This window comes from Pundamilia nyererei, unplaced genomic scaffold (genome assembly GCF_000239375.1).
Source record: "Pundamilia nyererei isolate P.nyererei 1_Seehausen unplaced genomic scaffold, PunNye1.0 scaffold00107, whole genome shotgun sequence".
NCBI classification, from domain to species: Eukaryota; Metazoa; Chordata; class Actinopteri; order Cichliformes; family Cichlidae; genus Pundamilia; species Pundamilia nyererei.
Window position 1 is genome coordinate 928,359 of NW_005187508.1, and position 23,683 is coordinate 952,041.

A 23,683-nucleotide genomic window follows, 5' to 3' on the forward strand; every position below is an offset into this window, starting at 1 on the left:
TATTATTATTAAATTACTTACGAGTTTAATTTGTCAGCAACTTTCTGCCAGCCCTCTCTCCTTGCTTTTGCAGCCTTTGCAGTGTTCCCTTGCATTTTAATTAAACTCTGGAACTCCTGAAACCCCTCAATCAAGAGTTATTGCTCTGCTGCTGAAAAATACCGAGCGCGCTCCTTCGACATTTTCGCCGACCAATCAAAGGGTTGCCGATCAATGTTTCTACTATCGATGCGTAGCCCCTATTAAGCCACCCAGTGATCTCACATTACTTCATCCAGCTAAACTAATCGTCAACAACAGGTGTGTTCGAAGAACCGGAATAGCGAGCTCAAAGTTAGCGCGATGATCTGATCTTGGATGTAGTAAGCGAGGTACGAAGAACGGCCCCTGGTTTACACCTAGATGAGGACCTTTGTCATTTCCTATTATTTCTGTAAGATACACAACCATTCATCTGCTCAAGTTTGTAGGGGCAGGAGTCAATCCAAGCTGGCATCAAGTGAGAGGCAGGGTACACTCTGAATAATGAATAGGTCACCTGTAGCAGATTTAGAGTCATTAATTAACCAGCCCTACATGCCTGTGGGACAATGCTTATGCAAGACAGGAAGAACATGCTGGCTCCACAACAACAAATGAATGAATAACTCACACCTCTCTGGTTATCTCAAAAGACTCTTTATTGGTTCAGTCACAGACACCTGTTTGTTGCATCTGTATTGGACAGTATAAAAACACATGATAAAGAAAATATACAACAGATGTATAGCACCAGGTTCTTCAACAAACAAAGGGCTGATGGTTATTTATCAAATGACAGAGACTTGCCCACCTCCTTTATGTTGAAACGGCAACCACAGTGACATGCATACAACGGTAGTCGGGTTACAACACACCCTAAAGGGTGAAGTTTTTGACCTACAGCTGGACACCTTGGATCTGCCCGTCTCTGAACAGATGGCAGAAAAACAATGACATTGATCCAAGATTAGTGTTACCCCATCAACTCTCAGGCCTAGTCCTAGCTGAGCTCCTGTGGAGGTCGGCGTCCCTTGCTGCAACTTAAGAAAATAACAGAAAATCCAGGGAAACAGTGACAACTCAACATTTAAAAAGTAAATAATGCTATTACGTGTAAGAGGAAAAAAAAAAATTCTTATATTTTTGTTTCTCTGATGAGACCAACGCAGGTGGGCAAACATAGTTTGTATAGCAGAATCCTTTAAGATCACATTACATGGCTATGGAAACAACTGAAGTAACATCCCAGGCCACTGGTACTCATGTACATCCATTCGTCTGTCAGCAATAAAATAATTACTACATACTGATAAATCATCTGGATTTGTATTGCACCAAACAGATTCTAGTTTTACAGTAAGGGGGGGGGAGTGGTAGTGGGAGATGGGATGTGCAAAATATGGGAGGAGGAATCTGCGTAGTGGGATTAATCTCAAATATAGAGCCCCTTTCAGACGTGCACTCTTCGCCTTTGATCTGACAGCATGAAAACACGTAGGTTTCATGTGCGAAGGAAGACCCCGGTCACTCTTCTGTGAAAGCCACGACGGCAAAGCTTTTACTAATGTTGAACTTGCAACATTAGTGTATCAACTTCTACACTGCATGCGTCGCATTGCAACTTAAAAGGAACTTGCGAGATTAGGACAGCGACCGTATCGCGTGGACCTGCGAGTTGTTGAGCTCTCAAGTGAAAGACCCGAACAGAAATACCAGGTACACAATGAGATTTTATCTCGCCAACTCTGTTTCGAAACAACAACAAACATCTCTCTGAGCCTGTGCAGGAGAGGCAGGGTACAGCTCTCTCAGCAGGATACATGCAGTAATGGGTGCGTTCCACTTCCCACGTAGGCAAGTCTGAGTGATGTAAATTGCATCAGCAGATGGTGTGCAAGACATCTGCATGCCTGCCAATTTGCAGTGATGGCATAGACTTGCCCGCTGAGATGCTGCAGTTTACAAACAACATGTGCAGAAAGTAACAGGAAATGCTACTCGTCAGTGGTGTCTGCAGCTACTTATACGTGCAACGCACACGCTTAAGAAAAATACCCTGTTCATAGTGACAACAGCAGAAATTAATAGTTAAACAGCTGGTCAGGGAAAACTCATTTTTCCCCAGTAACTGGTGGTTGCCAACCTGTCTCTAGGATCGTGCCTAAATCTATGAGACAAACGCCCACACCCTCTTCACAGCTCAGTTTTTCAGATGATTTTGTGGTCCCAGTCGTCGGTTTCACATCATACTGAATAAAACGTAAAAATTCTAGTCATTCAAAGTTGGGAGGTCACTGGCTAAATATTTGTGAACAACAAGCGCAAAAAAAAAAAAAAAAAAAAAAAAAATCACAGATTAAATACGAGTAAATTGTGAGAAACAATGTAAAAGCACTCTACGTCTGACTGACAGGATGTCAGCACTTTAACGAAAAGCCAGCGGTGCATATATCACGTCTGAAAGGGGCTCAATAGTGCAAAAAGTCGATCTGACAGCAACATACAGTATATGCTTTGGGTGAAAATAATACGTTCTTAGAAAGATAACTGAATAAAAACAAGAAAGATCCCACAAACCATGAAATTAACCAGAAGCTATGTTCTACAACTGCATAATGCCATTTCTGTCACTTCACAGACACCTCTGCATTTTGTGGGGAATTGACAACTGAAAATGCTCTTGAAAAAGAACTCGTGACATCAAATATTTGGTTTTAGTACAGGCCAATTAGTGCATTTCAAGACACACTCTTACAGCTGTGGCCTTTTCACAGATAGCTACTGGAGTTAAGATTGGGTGTTAAGTGAACTGAAAGATTCCTTCATTAAAAGCCTGTTTTGGCTACTTGTTTGCGACAGCAGTAGAGAAAACAAAAGGCTCGGATTAAGAAAAAGTTTCAAATCAAATTCCAATATACTTTAAGCAAACCTAAAATACAGAAGCAAATATTAAATTACAAATTAAACATTCAAAACAGTGCCAAAGTACGAGTCACTATAAATAAAATAAGTGGGGGTTTTAGAGCTGGCATTGTGGCTTAAAGTAGTAAAAATTATGATAAATGTCAGGTTAAGATATACAGTAAGGGCTCATTTCCGAGAAGAAGTGTTGGTCTTAGTATCAGTAAAGGTACATTTTTAGGGAGATGGCAGTCGAGCTTTCATTCCTCTATGACCACTCTGACAGGGTTCACGGTATAAGCACTCTTTCCATTAAAACTCTGAAGTAACTATTATATTGATCTACTATACACCTTCAGAAAGACAAAGGCAAGATGACAAAATGTACATACATATCCATGGATAAAAATAGTGCAACATCAAGCTTTTAAGTTAGACTGCTACATAGCTGCTGATTGTAAGACTGAACCATACTGAGATGGCCAGTCTACGTGGTCAGCACAAAGTCCAAAGGCACCACGTTAAACCACAGTCCCTTTCCCAGGAAGAGGAGGCCTCATGCTTCAGTTAGCTTTCTGTCAGGAAAAGATAAAAGAACAAACGTTTATTGGGTAACTTTTGCATGGGCAAAGTCAATGCCTTCAATTCAAAGAAAAGAAAGAAAAGTAGTTACCAAGGACAAAGTCACGCCATCTCGGCCCAGTCAGGCCCCTCATTCGCGATTGTCTCAAGATTTTCGCTGGTGGTGGTTGTGGTGGTTCAGTAGACGCAACCCTGGGACTCTTGAATTTTCTTTTCTGCCTCCCTGCTGGCTTTGCTTCCTGCTCCTGGACTGATTTTGATGCAGAATCTGCCAACTCTTTCGAGGCAGTCCTCCTATTAATGCTCCTTTTTCTTTCAGTTTTCACAGCTTTAACGAATCTTACCAGTTGCCTGTCCTGTTCTGCAAAGAGGTATGCAGAAGGTGACCCTTCCAGTGTCACAGTACAAGAGTCCCACTCTTCCTCAGCCGATTCGCTATCAGGAGAGTTGATCTTCCTTAGAAACACCCGGCATTCTTTCAGCGTTTCAGGACCCCAGGCTTTGGAGCAGAGGTTCTGCTCTTTGTGTACATCCACGAGTTCCCGAGTTTGGCTAACCGAAGAGGCGGTAGAACCGTTTTCCAAACCAACAGAGTGCCGATCGTTTGTGGATGTGTATAATGCTTTACGTTTAGATTGTAGTCCAGTTACTATACGTTCATTTCTACAACATGATACTGCTTTTATGTTTCTCCTGTCCCTAGCCCCATTTTGCCACCTATCCCTTTCTTTCCGGGTTAGAAAACGTGTCCTTGCTCTAACCAGAGTGGCTTGATATATACTAAATGCTTTGCCTCTCAACGGCTGGACTTGGCGAGTGCGCTTGCTTGCAATGCTTAAAGTAAAAAGTTGTCGTCTGTGTGTTGACACAGCTGCTTTGTTTCTCTTCCTCAGCAGTCTCTGAGCCTTCTGATGCTGTAAAGGGCTTTTTGGCACCATTTTGGCAAACTTCTTGATGTGTTTGCGGAGTCGCTCTGCCTGAGGACTGTGGCAAACACTTTTTGCATTAGCAGAACGAGGGAAGTGCATAAGTTCGTAACGATTACGGGAGCTTGCCTTCTTGACAATGGCCAGAGATTGTGTCTCGGTGGTCTCCATAAACCAGGAGCAGATCTGCTGCATGCTACAGGACCTTGGTTTGTTGGGCGAACAGTCAAACAGTGTTCGGACCACAGAGAAATGATTTGAATTCTTGGCAAATAAACTGCTGTCTTTAGTGCCTAGTTTAGAATCGAGGGCCAATTCTTTTTCTTGGTTGTCCACAGCGTCTGAGACCCAAGTGTCAGAGATGACTCTTATTCGTCTGGCGAGCTCCTGGTTCATTGTCTTTTCCTCAGCTGATGCTGCCCACCACCTTAATGTCTCTTTAGACCTAAAGATCGAATCAACAGATACCCCTGCCAATCTGCTTACGTCTAGAGAAACACCCTTCTTCTGTGGTCCACATGACTTTCTCTTCTCACCTGAAGTTTCGAAACTACTTTGCTGCTCATCCTGTCTCCTTTCACTGTTTGCCTTGTTTAAAAGAAGTTGTTTAGAGCGTCGTACCAGCGCATTGCTGCGGCTGTATGATGTAGAGGTGGCAACAGCATGCAAAAAGTGTATTGATGGCTTTCTCACTCTCTTGGAGTGTCGTACTACAGGCTGATTGGGGAGTTCATCTTTACTACCATCCTCTGTTTCTTTCCCTTCTTCTTTCTGACCCCTTTTGCTCATTAACTGATGACTGATTGTCCTGGGCTCTTTGGCAGACATGAAGTCTTGTAGAAGTACTTTCCTAGGAGCCAGCATTTCAGGAGACTGCCTATTCTCTTTATTGATTTGAATTTTACGTTGACGAGGTGACACTGTGGTCACTGTGACTGAGATTCCAGAGATTTTAACCTTTGCAGGTCTACCTGGTTTCCTTGAGCGAACAGAATCATCATGCTTTTGACATTTGATGTTACTGCCAGATTGAGGAGCAGGCCTTTTCGCTGGTCTGACAAAATCCAACTCCTCTGAGGTTGTTTTAATACTACCTGAGCTGGTCTTAGAGTTGTGCAATAGACTTACGGCTCGCCAAGCGTCATGAAATTCTGTTTGCAGCTGGTCAAAGCCCTCTGACACCAATCGTTTGTTTCTCCTCGAACGGCCATATACGACTGTTATCTTGAGGTTTTTAGTTGTATTCTCCTCAATATTAGGTGCCAACTGACAATTACCATTTACCATTTTAACATTTTTAGGTTCGGAATCCAAAGTCTTCTGCTTACGGGGTCGGCCAATTGGCCTTTTTGCTTTTTGCTCCAGCTGTGGTCCCAGTTTCTTCGGACGCCCAGGACGCCTTTTTGGTGGAGTGGTTTCATGAAAAGAAGTCGAGTTACCTGATAATCCCTGGCTGTCAGCTCCAGCTACGCGCTTAGTTGGAGTACCTTCACCTGATCCTCTGGAAGCATCTTTAGGTGATGAGGAAGGGGACCTGGGCAAAGAAGGAGACTTGCGTGGTGAAGAACCGTACTTGGGTGTTGAAGAACCAGACTTGGATGGTGAATTAGCAGACCTGCGTGTTAAGGAAGCAGATTTGCTTGGTGAGGAAGAGCACTTCGATACTGAAGAATCAGACTTGTATGGTGAATAAAGAGACTTGGGTGTTGAGGAACCAGATTTGGCAGGTGACAAATCACACTTGGGTGTTGAAGAACCAGACCTGCGTGTTGAGGAACCAGACTTGGCTGGTGAAGAAGATGACTTGGTTGGGGAACAAGAAGACCTTGTGCATGAGGCAGAAGATTTTAGTGGTGAGACAACTGATTTTACTTGTGATATTGCAGGCTTTTTGCTCTGGATTGTGTGCTTCTGAAGTGTCCCTGACCATGAAGACTCTTCACAGGGATCAAAATGTTCTGTTTGTGAGCCAGAACCAGAGCCTGCTGATTTGAGACTGTATTTAACTCCCTCTTTATCCTTTACTGGTGATACAAACATAAGTTTAATTGGACTAGTGTACTGGACTTGGGAATTTTTAAGACTCTCAAGACAGGTATCAGAATTTATAGGGACATCCATATTTGAGGAGTCCTGTACTCTTTTTGATGATGCTGATCGTAACCGTCCTAAGAGAGGGACAACACGGTCACTACTATTGTTCTCTTTGCCTGAGCGATGTTTTTTAGGACTTTGGTCTTTCGCAGTCACAATCTGTGGAGTGACCTGGCTTTGACTTTTCACTTCCATGTGAGATAGTTCATGTCCTTTTTCTGCTGACTGAAAGGCAAGCTTCCCTGTGTTCACACATGAGGACAAAGAAACGTCATTTCTGGATTCTACGTTGGCATCCTTAGCATCTGGATCTTTTGATGACATATGATTGGTGCTAGATGAAGCCTTGTCCTTTTGTGCTTTCTGATTAAAGATAGGTTCAGAGAAACACGCAACAAAGAACATACGTCTGGGCTCTGTGACATAGGAGGAGAACCGCGGTGGAGGGACTATATTTCTCCTTGATCTTCTTGCACCCTCAGAAATGTTAAGCAGATGACACACTCTCCCTTTAATAGCACAAGCTTTCCTTTTACCTGATCTTTCAGCCTCAGTGGTTTCACTTGATGGGGATCCCTTGTGGCTTTTGTCATTTGTAGAACTGCAACCCTCACCACCTTCTTTGCAGGACAAAACACACTGTTTAGCTGAGCTTGTAGCCACTGTATTCACCTGTTTTTGTACACTTGAACTTTGTTGGTCATTGTTGTTCTGTATCTCAGGGGTGCATTTAGGTTTTTCAACATTCTGGCGATGACGGGATCTAGTAACGGGTGACTTGGATTCTTTGTCTTGGCGACTAAACAGCTCACTCAAGCTGTAATCACTGGGACTGCTTGTGCGAAGCACTGTGGTGATGATCTCAGTGACATGGGCATCAGCACGAAAAGGCAGGTTGTAGCTGGTTGAGGGAGATAACGGCTGCTCCTTTTCAGAAACATAGATAGCCGTAGAAACCAGAGTAGGGTCCTTGTCTAGAGGTGTTATTGTCTCCAGTTTCTCACTAAAACGATCCATGACATCCTGCAGTGAAGTCTCACTTGGATTCTTATCAGCCTGACTTCTTTCAGCGATCTTACTTTCAGCATCTTCTGTAGTTGCATTGACATCTGAGGCTTCGTAGCTTGCAGTTACAAAACTCTGTACCATGAGATTAACATCCTCCTCTTGGTGAAGCAGAGAGGGTGGGTTTTCATCACATTTCTTACCGAAATCTGACGGGATTGGGGAAAGAGGGGGAGGAGAGGGACTCTGCTCTCTCTTCAGAACAGGACAAGGAGGGTCTCCATCTCCTACCTCTCCATCTCTTGTTTTCTTGATTTGGAAGCTGCGTTTCTCACAACATATGGAAGAGGACGAGCATAAATTAGAAGAGGGTGTGCAAGGCGAATGGAACGATGCAGGAGAGGCTGCAACAAGACTCTGACACGAAGTGCAATGCAGCTTCTTGGAACATAAAACAGTGTCCCTTTCGTTCCTGAGCATCTCTTTTTCATGGCAAGCATACTTGAGGATTTGGTAGATTAAGGATTGGTGAGCTGGGCAGAGAGAACTCAGAACATCATCCAATGTGGAACATTGACCAAACTTAGTCCCTCGCTGTTGCTGACCTGCCTCGTCTTCTGTGAAAGATGGCACCAGGGAGCTAGAGGTAAAAGGTAAAAACTGGAGTTAGAATGTTTTACTCACAAAGTTTCAAATGAGAAAAAAAAAAAAAAGGAGCATGCACACAAAATAATGAAGACTAAAAATTTCAGCAGCAAGCACATTTAAGTTGCATTTGTTCCATAACAGCACTGCCTGAAAGTTTGTCATTTCTGACTTCCATATATTTTATAGATGAGACTGGAGTTCGTGCTGGTTGCAAGACTGCACCCGCATTATTAGAGTTAATGTAAAAATGTGATAAGCAGCTTAAGATGTAGGCAAAATATTGTGATGAAATGATGGTAATGTATCCTTACAGAAATCAATGTTTGAAATAAGCTTAAGAAGAAAAAAAGTTACACAGTAAATTTTTTTGGCAGTAGACTTGCTAGCCATCAATAATGAAATAAAATGAACTCTGAATGGTACAAAACTTTCAGCTTAAATAATAACATTTGGAGAAAAAAAAAGTGGAATGTAGCTTGTAGTGCAAGATGTTTTTGTGGTTTATTACACCAGGAAAACGATATTGTAAATGCAGCCTATTTAGCAGCGTTTGCCGTGTAGTTTTTCCCCCAAATGCACTTTCATTTTTGGAGTGCCACTATAATGTTGATGTATTGCAGAAGGAAGTGACATGATGCATTGCTCTACATTGTGTGAATGTGTGTGTGAATGGGTGGATGACAGGTTGTGTAAAGCGCTTTGGGGTCCTTAGGAACTAGAAAAGTGCTATACAAATACAGGCCATTTACCATTTTACCATTTACTGGATTCTAGCCCTTGTAAAAAGTTGTAAAACCTTTGATCTGCAGTACAACTCTGATAACTGTAAAGCAAACCATTATTCTAGAAAAAAAATAACAACAGGCGATTGATTAAAGAACTGTTTTATTGATTAGTTGCTGAAGGCAAATGATAACATTCTGCTAACAGCAGAAGGAATGATTGAAGAAACGCTCAACTTAACTTTTTTTTTTTTTTTTTAAAACCAACAGCACTTTCATCAACAAACCAACAGTTCAAAAAGCCCTCTAATTTTCATAACAGCCAGCAGGTCCAAGAAGTAAGATATTTAATTATAGAATCAAGTAACTGATTTAATATCAACCTATTTTCAAGTTTTTACTTTTTCTCTCCAGCAATTTAAGTACTGTTTGCGGCCAAACCATGTCAGGTTTCAAGAGGCCAGGTTTACGTGTTACATTCTGTAGTGTTGAGTCAAGTTTCCACTGCAGGAACTTTTCACTGAAGGAACCAGGGTACAATTACAATTCTGGGGTGTACCTCCAAGAGAGTCCTTGCTCAGGAGGTAGAACAGCAACTTTGGTGGTGGGGTTCAAGCTAAACTTTTCTGACCGACTTGTTAAATAATTTCTTCCAACTACTGGGCAGTTTGCTGTATTGTTGCGTTTAATTTAAAAGCGGTGGTGGTGGGTCTCGAACAGCCATTGCTGTTTCATACATGAGCAGTTTACAGCAATTTCATGTTCTTTGTCTTGTTTGACAGGTTGCTAATTTTCAAAAATAGTGCTTATTCAACATTTAACCTAACAGCATTGAGCCCCACTTGAAGCTTTTCTGGGCAGGAATATCTACCCTCACAAATTAGTCCTACAACTGGAACATATACAAAGGTGTATATGTTGCAAAACCACCTGCCCATCTCCGCCTAGTTTCTGCGGTGGAAACTTTCCAAGTACTTTAGGTGTTACAGAGGCTATATTGTTGAGTTTGTTATGACAAATTATTCTTTAAAATCATTAAAATAATTTAATAGTAACAAAATCACTAAACAATCACAATAGTCAGCAGTATAATTTCTGGACTAAATAAATTATATGAGCTAACATTTAAAAGCATTCATGCAATTGTAGCAATACACATTTCACAATGCATCAAAGTGCCCCGTTACAAATCAAGAACTACCACAATATTTAAAAAAATAAAAAAATAAATCACAGTTCTGAAGCGCAATCAATAAATAAATATGCCATAACAACACAAAACAAGTTTCTAGAAAAAAACAATTTTGTTTTATAAATCATAGTGCAATAATTGATTTATGCATAAATAGCAGAATTACGTTGCCTCAAAGATTTGCCAGCAGTTCAATCAAAAATTAAAAAGCCCTAATCTCAAAGCCCAAGTGTGTTCCCAGAATTAGCTGCAATTAAACAAATACAATGATGTCCTTTTTCAATTTCTCAGGGCGTGTTCGGAGTCATTTTGATATAAATAGTAGATAACTCCCAAAATAGAGACATGCTGTGCTGAGCTGTCGCCATAGATACCGGCACCATGTACCGCAATAAGAACAGACATTCAGAAGTGGAGACAACAGTTGCACAGCTGGAGGAATTACAAAGGTTGAAATGCCACAATTTTGTGACTGAAGAACTTTTAAAAACCGACATTAATAACAAAAAATAAATAAAAAAGAAAAATCTGTAAATGCCGCAAGACAGAATTTCAACCTTAAAGGGAAAAAAAAGGAAAAAAAAAAGATTTTACACGCCACATGGCTAGTTTTTTTTTTTTTAAAGTTTAAGTGTTGTTGATAGCAGTGAATTTACAGTTCGCTGTTTCTTGAGAGATAAAGAACTCATACAGATTTTAAGCTTGATTTGAAACCTAACACTGGGCTATAGGCAGAGAATGTTCAGAGGTATATGTGGCAACAGGTTAAAGACGGTGAGAGAGAGAGAAGGGGGGGGGGCAGGCTGACATTGCAGCAAATCCAAAGTAAAGCAGCTTTGTGTGGGTAACCCTGAAATGCTGCTTTGGTAGTAGCACTGTTAATGGCAAAAAGCCCATTCTAGAGGCAGACATGAGTGTAGACGAAACTTTTAGCATTTTTACAGACGCAGACAAAGAAGCCTTAAAAGCCTGACACTGAATAGCCGCGTGGTCGCCGTTTAAACATTTCACTAAAAACCTAAACTACCGAAACCTCCAGTAGCTGACACAGTCGACCATCTATAACATTAAGACTACCCATAAAACAAATATTAATATTAGGCTTAACGGTATTACTGTTAAAACGTTAACTGAAATGAGTTTTTCTTGTAGCTACGCATCCATGTGCCAGGAAAACAGTCCCGTAAAAGTTAAGCAGCGGTCATGGTATGAGGTTTGCAGTAATACAGCTACAGTAGCAGAATTAGTAAATATCTGTGATAATAAAAGAACATCTTTCACAAACGGTACAAATACACAATAATATACAGTTCCCAAGCTTATCAGTGCACATTTAAAACATGCTGCACGTTTGCATTCCAACTACACTCAATACAGTGTTTAGATTAGCTTGTAGAGAATGAAAGGAAATATGTGGACACAAAATGGCTTTTTTAAGCTAATCTCTTGTACAAAAACTCATAATCAAGATGTAGCCACCACAGCATATATAGTGTACAAGCTCCCTGTTTGTAGAGGTCTCTAACAATAGAAATGAGTTTTTAAATAGTTTTAATGGCTCTAAGTCACTTGAAAAGCCTAGGTATACATACCCAGAGAGATAGAAAGCTGCAAATCACAATCATCAATGCTCCATTACCAAGGAGCTTTAAGAATTGAATTAAACCTGAATAACCTAATAACCTAACAGCTAACAAATATGACAGTCACACTTTATTTTTCAGCCTTAAAAGGTCTGCAACTGTGTTTCTCATACTTGAGTCTTGAGCAATCTTTTTGGGCAGCCATCATTGTTTGTTTTTCCTCCTTGAGAAAAGGATGTACAACACAGTACGACTACCCTGAAGGTAAAATAACGATGCATTAATTTTATTCTATATCACCAACAGATTCTCGTTTTAAAAAAGCCTTTGTTTTTAATTCTGTTGATCAATCGTGGTAGTAAAAATTACTAAGTGATCTAATGTTAAACTATGAATAGGTTACATTTTGTTGAACATTAACTTATCGATGATTTAATTAGATGTAATCACATACTGGTATCTTAATAACCAAGCCACGAAACTCCACAGCAGTCCCAAACGGAAAAAAACAAACAAACAAAAAATAGAAAAACAGTATTCTGACAATAGTACAGTGAAACGAAAGGAGATGGTGAATTAAGAGGTTCAGTACCTCAGGCTCTGATCCGAATTCATTTACCACGTTGGTCTATCCATAAACAAAGTAAACGATCTAAATCATTCGACTAGATCAAGATGAGCAGGACTTCTACCTGAATAAAACAGTACTGTTTATGGCTGCTTTAACCAAAGGACTCAGAACGAAGCAGGAGAAATACAGCTTTAAGTATGACTATCACATCACAGACAGAGTTAAAAGACCTGAATATTAATATCCGTGTAGTTTGTAAAGGCATGTGTTGTGTTTTAACAAGTGTCTCCAGAAAACATTTATCTTGTAGGAGGTGATGTGTTCAAGTGTTGAGGTGTTTTTGAGGCGTTTGTGGTCTAGAACCTCTTTGCGTCAGCAGCTGAGGCAAGACTCCCTGAGTTAGTGGAACTGGTCGTGCTACCAGAACCAGACGAGTGAGAACTGGACAAACAGAAGTTGGCAGATTTCTTCTTAGGTGGGTTCTTCAGTGTTCCAGTACGCTCTTTCACTTTGTATTCTAGTGTGCTATGGGGCACCCCATAAACCCCCTGGGCTTTAGACACACTCATGCGACCAGCCATCACCATGGTGATGGCCTCCTCCATCAGTTCGTGGTCATACTGGCGGTACCTCCCACGCTTCTTTCTAGGTTGCTTGTCTTTATCCCGGCAACCTGCCCCATCTTCTGACTCATCCAGTGAGGATCCACGTGGTCCCAGGCGATGAGGTGACTGGCTGGCACTGCCTGGACATCCTTGTGCCAAGAGTGGAGGTCTGAGTTTGAAGAGAGATGAAGGTCTGGCAGCTGCTGTTGATGAACTGGCAGTACCTTCGCTTGATGAGGTACGTTGATGTAGGTTTTCAGCTATGCTGCAATTCTCAGCTGACACTGACCTTTTGTGGTCAGACGCACAACGAACCTGAGGAATACGCAGGGGTGTGGGTGGCTCCAGACTGGGGGTGGGGCTTGGAGGGGGCTGGAGAGCATCCCTGAGCTGGGGAAAACAGTGAGGGAGGGTCTTCTGTAAACTACCCGGCTGATAAAAGGCAAGAACAGATGAAGGGAAACTAAAGTCCCCATGCTCCTCGACAGCACCTCCAATTTCTGCTCGCTCTGCCCATGCTGCCACTTTCTGCAAAACAAGGCGTGCTTCGCCACCCAGCATTGTTGACATCACATTGCATGATGTCACTTCATCCCTGATATCTCTGCTTCCTGCTTTAAGCTGATGCAGCACTCCCAGCCTCCCTTCAGCCCAGCCATCCAGACCCTGTCTCAGGGTTTGAAGGGGTATTCCATAAAGCAACGCAGCCCGCTGCTCCTGCAGCCTTCCTGATCGTATATCCTTCAAGGCCTTGGACAGCAATCCCTCAGACAGCTCCCAGCTCCTCTCAGTGTATTCCTTCTGCCTGCACTGCCTCCTAGGGATGTGAGGACCAAACAGCAGGGTCAGGATGGAGGTGATGGAGGTGGTTTGATTTGTGGCATAGGGGACAAGGGGGTGCAGAGCGAGGGGTCCACTCCTTTATGCCTTGTGTTGGTAACATCACTGCGACTGTTAGTTTCATGTCTGTATGTTCTCAGTCTGTTTGTGGGCCCTCACACGCACGCACACACACACTGCTGCTGTGTGTCTCTCACACACAGCAGCAAAGCCTCTTCACGTCCAGGTGGGACAGTCTGTGAATGGCTGGGGTTACTTTGGTGCTCACATAAAACCCCTGTAGTTTTGGGATATCCAGTGAAAGTCCTACATGCTTGAAGATTGGATAATCAAACTCATCATTAATGTATTAGTAAAAACGGACGTAAAATGGTTGTGAAGTACTGAAATGCTCTCCTCATTATACAATCCTGAGCTGCTGGCAAATGTTATAATACGGCCATTGCTGTGACGTTACCGCTCAAGAGATAAAAGAGTAAACCCCATAGAACCACAACAACAAACACAAGCTAGCTCCTCACAATTTATTACAATTACTTGAACCAAAGAACTGCTGAAACAGGAATGTGTGTATTTCAGACTGAACAGGTGCTATTTAGCTGAGAAGTGAGCATGACAGTAATAAACACAGTGCTCATGCTAACCTCTTAATCTTTGCCATGCTATATAGCTGTTGTTGTACCACACTCTGAAATGTGGATTTGCTGCAAACCAAAGTGATTTTTCTAGTCATAGGATATGGGCCATAGTTATGTAAACGGCATTCTTGTTTTTGTGAAGAAGACCCAGATTTAACTAAGAGTAGGGATAAGTCAATAGGCCAGACACATTAAAATGCAGTCAGAGAACTACAAAAACTTACCCTGATCCCCTGTGATTCTCTGATGATGATGAAGTTGTTGAGCAGGCAGAGTTCCGGTTGGAGAGGTCCAGCACACCATCTGTTACAAGACAAGTGTCAGAGTCTGAGTGCCAGTTGTTTGGTTCCTTCAGGAGGATGTCCATGTTACAGTCAGACATAACATTTAATTTTATATGCGTGCACTAAATGCGTTCTCTACCTTCGATCGTGTTCTCCTCCTGAGTTCGGTTCACTGTGAGGTCCAGAGGGGCGTCAGATGCTTCGGACGCGTCAGACAAGGGTGATGAGGTCCTTGTGACACCATTTGTATTGGTGTGGAGCAGGCACTTGGATGCATACTCCTTAGCAAATGTGGTTATCATCTTCTTCATCAGCTCCTGAGCAATCTGAGGTATGTTGGAATCACTGCTCAGGTGCACATCTAACAGGAGGAGAAAGAAAAAAAATACAATTAAAATCACTGGTTTCAATTTTAACATGCATTATTTAAAGGACTAGAAAACTGATCTGAAAAACTGATCTAGAAAACAGTGTTTAAACAGCGTTTTTAATGAGATATTGAAATTAAATCCACTGTAACAAAAAATGTCTTCTGATGTTACCACACTAGAAACAAGTCTCAAAAGCATCCTAAATCTTTGGGAACACTTAGTGGGTCATGAATAGCAGAGATTTGACATGCCAATTACACCACAGTAACCGCAATGTGTATTAGGTCAATAATGTAATTCAGTTCATTGTGTACATCAGTAGACAGGAACTGTGAGATACTCTCTGGTTATTCCCCACATTAATATTTATGTCAACTTTGGCAGCTGTTTTCAGTATAGGAGCTCTTAGTATATTAACAGTTCTACATAACAACGAGGTTGTCCAAATCCACCTGACTCACCTTTCTTCTGGAACACAGCTTGGAGGAACTTGTGTGCTGATTGGGTGCTCTCAGAGATGGTTGGGGCCTGACAAGGTGAGTAATCAGAGGGGGAGGAGAGGGGCGACGTGGCTGCAGGTGCTTGATCCTAGAGAGGATGATAAAGAGGAAAAAGAAGAAGATACAGAGACAGAAAGGTGATTACTTATTTAGAATTATTTTTTACTCTAGGGTGCAGAGAAAAGAAAGAGAACCTCTCTGAGGCTTATCAAAACTAAAGTCCTTACACTAGATTTGTCCAGGAGCACGTTGCAGAAAGAGCACGGAGAGCAGTTTGATTCTGGAGACCAGTCATCTACCTCTTCCGGTTCACAGTCTGAAAGACACAATATCGCATAACCATGTATTACAGTACTGCTGATGGATCAAACCAAAACTGACAACAGGCAGCAGGGGTTTCTATTCTGTTTCCTTATACCAGCCACTTCAAATGCTGCTGACACAATACTAATCTCATTATGAGCCACGCTATCATATATAGACAATACACACGGAAGAATGACTAGAGTTTTTCATAAGTGGCATCTAAAAATAAATTAGCTGCTAATGTTGATTTCAATAGAATGGTTTTGATTAACAGTTTATCATGCTTGTCTTTTTTTTATAACCAGTTAAAGTGACCATCACTCCTGCCTCAATGAACTCTACATAACTGTTTAACACCCCCCTTTTTTAAGGCGACAAAATACACTGAACAAGAACTGCTTTTACAGCTACTCTCAACCAGAACGTTTGTTGCAGTAGCTCATCTATTGCAGATCAGTGCCTGTAAAATGACAAATGTGACCCTGAACACAAACTGTGTGAAGCCCACAATCAGTTTGATTTAATTCCAACTAATACTGTAGAAGGTGTAGTGAATCGTGTGAATGCGGACAGCAGAGGTGGGTAGTAACGAGTTACATTTACTCCGTACCTTTTTTGCACAATACTTTTTACTTTTACTTGAGTACATTTGTGAAGAAGAAACGGTACTTTTACTCCACTACATTTGCAAAATTCGACTCGTTACTTTTTTAAAAATACTTAGTTTAACACATTAGATAACATGCCACCAGTGGAGTTTCCGGTAAATTTTTTACCAATCAGATGTGGCCATGCAGTCACATGACCAGTTTGAAACTGTGGCGGGCAGAGCGGCCCGAGCGTTTCAAAGTAGCGGACACACGGAAAGAAGAAACACATGAAAACATGGCAGAGCCAACTGTCTACGCTAGAGCTGAAGAGGATGAACACCCTTTGCCTCATATACAAAGAATGTTTTGCTTAAAAGCAATACAATATATATATATATATATAAATATTTTATTGCACGAACGTGATAATTATATTGTATGAACATGATAATTATGTATACTGTAATAACGTGATATTATATTGTTCAAACGTGAAAGGTATATTGCACTAACATGAAAAGTATATTGTTAGAACAATAAACTTTTCACGTTATAACGTGATATAGCTCTATTTTTCTTTTGCCTGGGTGGCAGCTCTACGCTTATGTACTCGGATGAGCTTGCCACAGTTCTACAAGTTGTGCCTCCATCTCGTGTCCATATCAAACGCTGCTCCGCCTTTTCACTTTCATTTCTGTGTTTGTGCATGCGCAGTTTGAGAGGGTGCGTTGAGGGGCAACAGGATTTCAAAGAGGTTTGATGTTCTTGCGACCCTACGATTGATGATTGGGAGCTGGTCGTGAGCTCTTAATTGCTTTTCGTTACCCCATGTATACTACACGATGCACAACACACGGTTAAGGCGAAACTCGGGCCGATCCCCAAAACGGTTGCGCGACTGAAAAATCGGCTCAAAATGGGCCAAAAAAAAAAAATTGCACAGTGTATGCCCAGCTTTTGAAAGCTAGCTTCATCCGTCTCCCTCCCCTGTGGTTGGAAGGGGTGGGTTTTTATCTTTTTGCAGCCAGACTGAGGTGTTTGCCTTCTCAAGACAGCCATGGAGAGATTAGAGGCTACATCGTAGCTCCAGTCACGGCTTCCATCACTGTCTTTCTCGTCTTTCCCAGAGTAACAGCCAAACAGGAGGATCTAATGGCTAGCACTGCTTAGCCTTGCACGCGTTCTTATTTTAAACTTAATCTGGAATTCATTGCAAAGTGTTTGTGCGGGATATGAATGACAAGATTTTGTTTTTCAACAAGAGTTGGTAAAAAAACATCTCCAGTGTGATCAAATTTTCTTGCCAAACATCCGCAGCTTGGCAGTGTATACAGCACTATAATGACCAGAGCTAATTCTTTTGAAAACCATACATCATACAGGTCTCAACTTCATCAGACATAACCTAGACACAGAGCTGGATGATGCCAGTACAAACAGCGGCCTAACCGACGAAGATGATGGATCCATGGGGGCAGGAAAGCCAGAAGCAGGGGAGCTGGAGAGGTACCTTTCATGTCCATTCACTGGAGGTGTGGATCTATTGCATGGCTTTCCTCACATTAAGAAGCTGTCAATCAAAATCAATACAGCTCTTCCTGCATCTGGAGCTTGTGAAGGACTTCTCAGTCATGCAGGACTCCTGTTCATTGCTTAATAGTTACAGCTTCACAGAAAGAACCTTGAGAGCAAACTGCTGCTGAAGCTTAACCATCACTTCACTGAGTGAAGAAATGGCACATTTTTGCTAAATATCCAGAAAATGCACACCCATACAACTTATGGTAAACTGAGCTGCCTTGTATGTACATATGTTGAAGATGCCTCGTTCTAATGTTTTCTCTGAGGCTGCTGTGCCATTTGGAGCAAAAATGAATATAAAGTTTACAGCATATCTTGTCACTGGAAATTGTTTGCACTGTTTATATATTTATATTATTTACTGTAGGTATTGGTGAAAAAAGCTTTATGTTGTGAAAAACTGAAATCAGAATTGTGCCTTATTTTGTTGATGTTTTTACATATATTCCTTTTGAAAATACTAAAATTTGTATATTTATTTATTTTTGTTTGTCTGATAACATTTATTTATAAAATAAACCGGACATTTCAAACAGTTACTGACTACTTGAGTAGTCTTTTCACCAGGTACTTTTTTACTCTTACTTGAGTAACTTTTTTGACGACTACTTTTCACTTTTACTTGAGTAATATTTTAAAGTAATGCTACTCTTACTTGAGTACAATTTTTGGATACTCTACCCACCTCTGGCAGACAGACACATGATGCCTCATCATGGTATATGCACAACTCACCTCTTGTCTGATTAGATGATATAGCATTAAAAAGAATACTGAAAATATAATTTTCCAACCTTATACATTGAGCTGTAAATGTATAACAGAATAAAATGTCCTATAAATTATATATTTTATATTATCTGCATATGACCCATTACCCCAAATTGTTTTAGATACATTTTAAGTAACCATCTTGCTCTAATCCAAGTGTATATTACATGAATACATCACTGATTGAAGAAGTGATTAAAATCAGACTTTAGATATGATGCTGCATTAAATGTAAATGCCTACAGTTGCCAGTAATTTTACTGTTGCCAATAATGTGCTGCACGCTTGTATTTAAACAGCAGCATCAGCTGCCACTGCATTTGACTTTTTGAGCTAAAATGTTTCTGAGGTTGGATGTACCTACACCCATCAGCAGTTTACTTCATATCATGGAAAGCCTTGCTATGATTTTCTTAAAGGTACATGTAATATCAGTTTTCCAGAATAATTTTAGACCGATGCCTAAAATACTATGAATTAAAGTGTAAAGGATATTTTGGTACTTTGAAGGCACAATTTATATGAATTAAGTATATTTTAATTTCATATTGTTAGTACCGTATTTTTTTGGACCATAAAGCGCATTAAGTGAAACAAGTGTTAGCATTTATCCTCCAGCTTCACTGTTTATGTTATGCTAACATAGCTATGTTGCTAGCGATCACATAGCACAGCATTATATACCAGCTAGTCCAACTTCAGTAACCCTACAAAAGTCACTGCTGTTTACTTTTCTGTCTTCATTTATGTTGGAAGTGATAGCAGAGCTGTATGTTTATATTTTTCACAAATCACTCACTCAAAACGTGGTATACCATGTTTAGGTGGAAACTAGCGAGCTAACTTCCTGCTAACTTCTAACTCCGTTAAATTTAAGAAATTCTGTTTTCATGGATGCCTGGATGTTAAACTTAATTGTCACACCTGGTAAAGCAGCAACGCTGCTCATTTTATTAAAGATGAAAGAATTTAGACAGTTTGTAACTCAGTGATGCCGCAGTGTTCGTTTGACTTTGAGACCTGAAGCAGACGCAGCTTTGGACCCAGATTACTCCGCGAGGCCCTTGACTACGGTACCCGTAATCCTCCGACAATACATCAAGCGGTGCGACTTCATAGCTAAAGTTGTACTAAAAGATTTTTTGTCAGATTTTTGAGCGCTGTGTACCACATAAAATTGGTTCAAGGTCAGTAAGCACAACCGGAATTAATACTTAAGGCACACTGTGGATTTTTGAGAAAATTAAAGGATTTTAAGTATGCCTTATAGTGTGGAAAATAAATTAAGGGTGGCAGTAAAAAAAATGTTGCACAGTGGTGTTGCGCTGTCTTATCATTCATTTAAGATAGATTTTTTTCCCACCCTGATCTTGTCTCAAATGAATGCCTCACTGAACAAATCATCCACCCAGCCAGGAGTCTATCACGTCATCTGACTAGGTTCCAGTGTAGCCTAACTCAAACTCCAGATGACACTGCAGACTTCAATGAGATCCCAGACAGTGTCAAGCAAGCTGTATGTTTTGGCTACTGGTGTCCACAGAGTGCTAGAGGGATGTGAAGGCATGATCGAAGCTAATAAAGGCATCAGAGAGACAGAAAGTAAGACTTTCTTTAGTTTTTTCAGGGATCTACCAAATTCTGGTGTTTTAGGTTAGATTTATTTGACTTCCAGGTTCAATATTGTGCTCCTTCCTGATATAAGTACAAAGGGTAGTGCCACCATCGGTATGTTTTATGGTGTAACTGCTTGCTTTATATACTGCAAATATTTTGTGAAGACCTTTGTTCTTGTGAGGCTGACATACTGGTGGTGCCTTGGAGCACACCGTAAAGAGCGACGGAAGTTTCCAGGGCGTGGGGGCTTTTGTGACGCTGAGGTTGTTATGTGACTGCAGAATTTTAGCAGGTGAGAAATGGGTCACACATAAACACATGGCAAAGGCAAAGAAGATTAAATTTCAGCTGATACATTACAGTTTACTCAACATGGTTTTGGGAGCTCTGGAGACTCTACTTTTCAGCATACTGTACAGTCATCTGACACAGAAATGGACTCTATCTCCTCAGGGCTCAGTTTTAGGCTTTTGAAAATCTAGTCCCTGATTACTCCTACCACAGCTTTAGGTCTAACAAAATATTGAAATTAGAATACCAGAAAATATGTAGACTTGCCTCTAGGATCAGTGAAACTGTATCATAATTTGTTAACAATGGTTGTTAAATAATCTAATAATGCAATCTGCTGTGCTTTCTCTCGAGGCAGCATAGAGCATATATATGTAAAATTATGAGTTAAAGAGGAAGTGGACTGCTTTTAAATGAGCAGGAAAAGAATCGTTTTTGCTATTTTTGAGTCCTACTTAAAAACAATATACGGTTAAAATTACAGTCAAATGGGAAGTACAAGTATGAATCATACTGAATACGTAGTTTCTGATTCAACTACTTAAATAACGTAATGAATACCAATCAATAGCTAAGTAAATCCCACAACAAATGCTAATCTTTTTTGGTTTAAAAGCCTTAATATTGGTGACACATGTTTGAGGTCTGATATTATAAGAATAGATATGGGACAGCGTTGGGAAGACAAAAGGCATGGCAAGAATAATGATTTGTTTGTTTGGCAATATCATCGCTTATGCTGAAAATAAATGTACAGTCCTCTTATAGTCACAAGCCAATGGTAAAGAGCATATACAACCAACAACCCACCATGAAATAAATTGAGGTCTCTCGGCAGCGGGCCATAAATTCCCTCCAGAATGCTTTCAAACCCTGCAAGACAAAAATGGGAGCAATCCATCAGTGCTGATACGAACAAGTGCATGGTTTAGGGCTCCAAGATCTGAGAAAAATCTGCTCTCAAAACTGTTTACTATGTTGTCATTTTCAGGAAGACAGAACAATTTAGATGTTTACAATGAACTCTCTATAAACCTTGAAAAACACACATACATGATTACATGTAGGATGCCATTGTCACAACAGTTTAGATCAGAGGTGTCAAACATGCAGTGTGAATATTACCGTGAAGTTGTTATTACTCCCATTTAAAATTTCCTGGTGTGGTGTTAACAGCATTATTTCACAGGAATTAAAATGTAACTGTAGATACAGGCAATTTCTTTAAATCATAAAAACAAATGTAAAGGTTTATTTTGTGCCTTTTTAACTGTGATACATACAATACCAGACGATGCAAAGAACATCGAGAAATGCTGAAACGACATCAATCATCATATTTGCAAAATGACCAAAATAATTTGATGTCTGACAAAATTTTACGGGAGTCTTCTATATTTTGGGTGATGGCAGTTTTTTGCTTTGTTTAAAAAAATTTTTTTTTTTTTTAAAAAAAAGATCGAGTTTTTTTGTGACCAAATGGACAGTGGTCTTATAAATCCGGCCGACTTGAGACCGGACTGGACCGTATATGGTTCATTAGCTAAAACGAGTTTGACACCCCTTGTTTAGACGTTATACACAGTAGGAAACTGACTTACGAATAGGTGCGCCAGCCTTATGCTAACATCACCAGCTGCTGTAGCATTAAAAACTACGTTCAAATTAGAAGAGAGCCCGAGAAAAACCGTTACCGGACACCACTGAAATGAATGCTTTCCTGGCATTGCACTGACATTAGCTTACTTAACGTAACAACAACATCCTCCCGAAATAACAACAGCTTTTAGCTAAGCACTGCTATAGCATAGCCATCGAACAATAAACAATTATAACTGTATGTTACTAATATAACTGATTGTGTTATGGTACACCGATAGATAAAATTACATATCTTGGTTGGGCATATGCATTATATCTTATTGGCTACAATCCAATTTAAGACAGAAATGAAACGACCTAAGAAAGCGCTAACGCCGGCGAAGGGCTAGCAAGCGCAGACAAAAGGAGCTAGCTAAGCAGCTGTCTTGGCTTAACTGAACACTAAAAGCAGCCACATCAGTAGCTGCTAGTTAGCTAGGAACCAACACAGCTCGGGTAGCGATCCCTCTGTTGCCGGACAAAACCATTCACTACATGTTTTATTTTTTACAAAATACTAAACTGCATATGAACCATACCGACGCAGTGTATCAATTTGTAACGCCAAGAATCAAGTTCCCGCCGAAACAACTTCTTTTCTGCCATGCATCTACACTGCAGCGTCGTCATTCTTCGTCCTCTGCCCCTCTTTCTCCCCTGTTTGCGTTACAGCCGCTGTGTATTGTAACCGCTGCGGTGCATTTGTCGCCGCTACCCGATCCGTACCTGAAACCCAATCCGTACCACGCATGCGCGAACCTTACCTCACTTCCTCTCTTTGCCAACATTTCCTGGAGCACGATTAAAAAAACAAAATTTAAAAATGACCGTTGTTGTAACGCAAACAAATTACCAACATGATCAGTGCAAGCAGACTAGATGATTCATAGAATTATGAAATTACTAACGGCAAATTTATATATGAAAGACTCTGTCCCAACCCTTTCCAAGGTTTCCACTGTATCCATGCAGCCTACTGTGGAGGTCACAAAATATGGCGCTCCAGAGCGGCTGCAGCCAGACCCTTCTCAATATTTTCTGAAGAGTTGGTTCCCTTTCTTCTTGAGTATTTTGCAGAAAGCATAGGAAACCAACAACTTCCCAGTACAATGCATCAAGGTTTGACCAGGTTGATTCCAAAGCCTAATAAGGAACTATTAATATTGATAATTGGAGACCAACTAGCTTATTAAATAACGATTATAAAGCATTTGCTCTAATTTTAGCTAGTAGACTTAAGATGGTTCTTGACTCGGTTATTGATGAAACACAATCTGGCTTCCTGCCCAAAAGACACATAACTATATCAGATTGGTTTTAGATATTCTGGATTATTCTGACCTAATAAATAGCAATGGATTCATATTATTTTTAGAATTCCACAAGGCCTTCAATACAGTGGA

The 23,683-nt window shown here is 40.7% G+C and overlaps 1 protein-coding gene across 2 annotated transcripts; it reads right to left on the reverse strand.

Moving 5' to 3' along the window:
- Positions 1-662: 662 nt before the first annotated feature.
- lcorl (ligand dependent nuclear receptor corepressor-like) lies at positions 663-23,007 on the reverse strand. Of its 2 annotated transcripts, XM_005741119.2 has the most exons (8): positions 22,820-23,007; positions 21,450-21,512; positions 15,711-15,799; positions 15,445-15,571; positions 14,752-14,973; positions 14,553-14,631; positions 3,596-8,169; positions 663-3,497 (listed from the first exon to the last, which is right to left on the reverse strand). In XM_005741119.2, exons 1-8 carry the CDS (start codon positions 22,908-22,910, stop codon positions 3,490-3,492), a joined length of 5,253 nt encoding a protein of 1,750 aa, XP_005741176.1. In that variant the 5' UTR covers positions 22,911-23,007; the 3' UTR covers positions 663-3,489. The 2 variants fall into 2 exon arrangements, with proteins under 2 accessions (XP_005741176.1, XP_005741177.1); XM_005741120.1 differs by lacking the exons at positions 663-3,497; positions 3,596-8,169 and adding an exon at positions 10,212-13,667.
- Between the last annotated feature and the right edge of the window lie 676 nt (positions 23,008-23,683).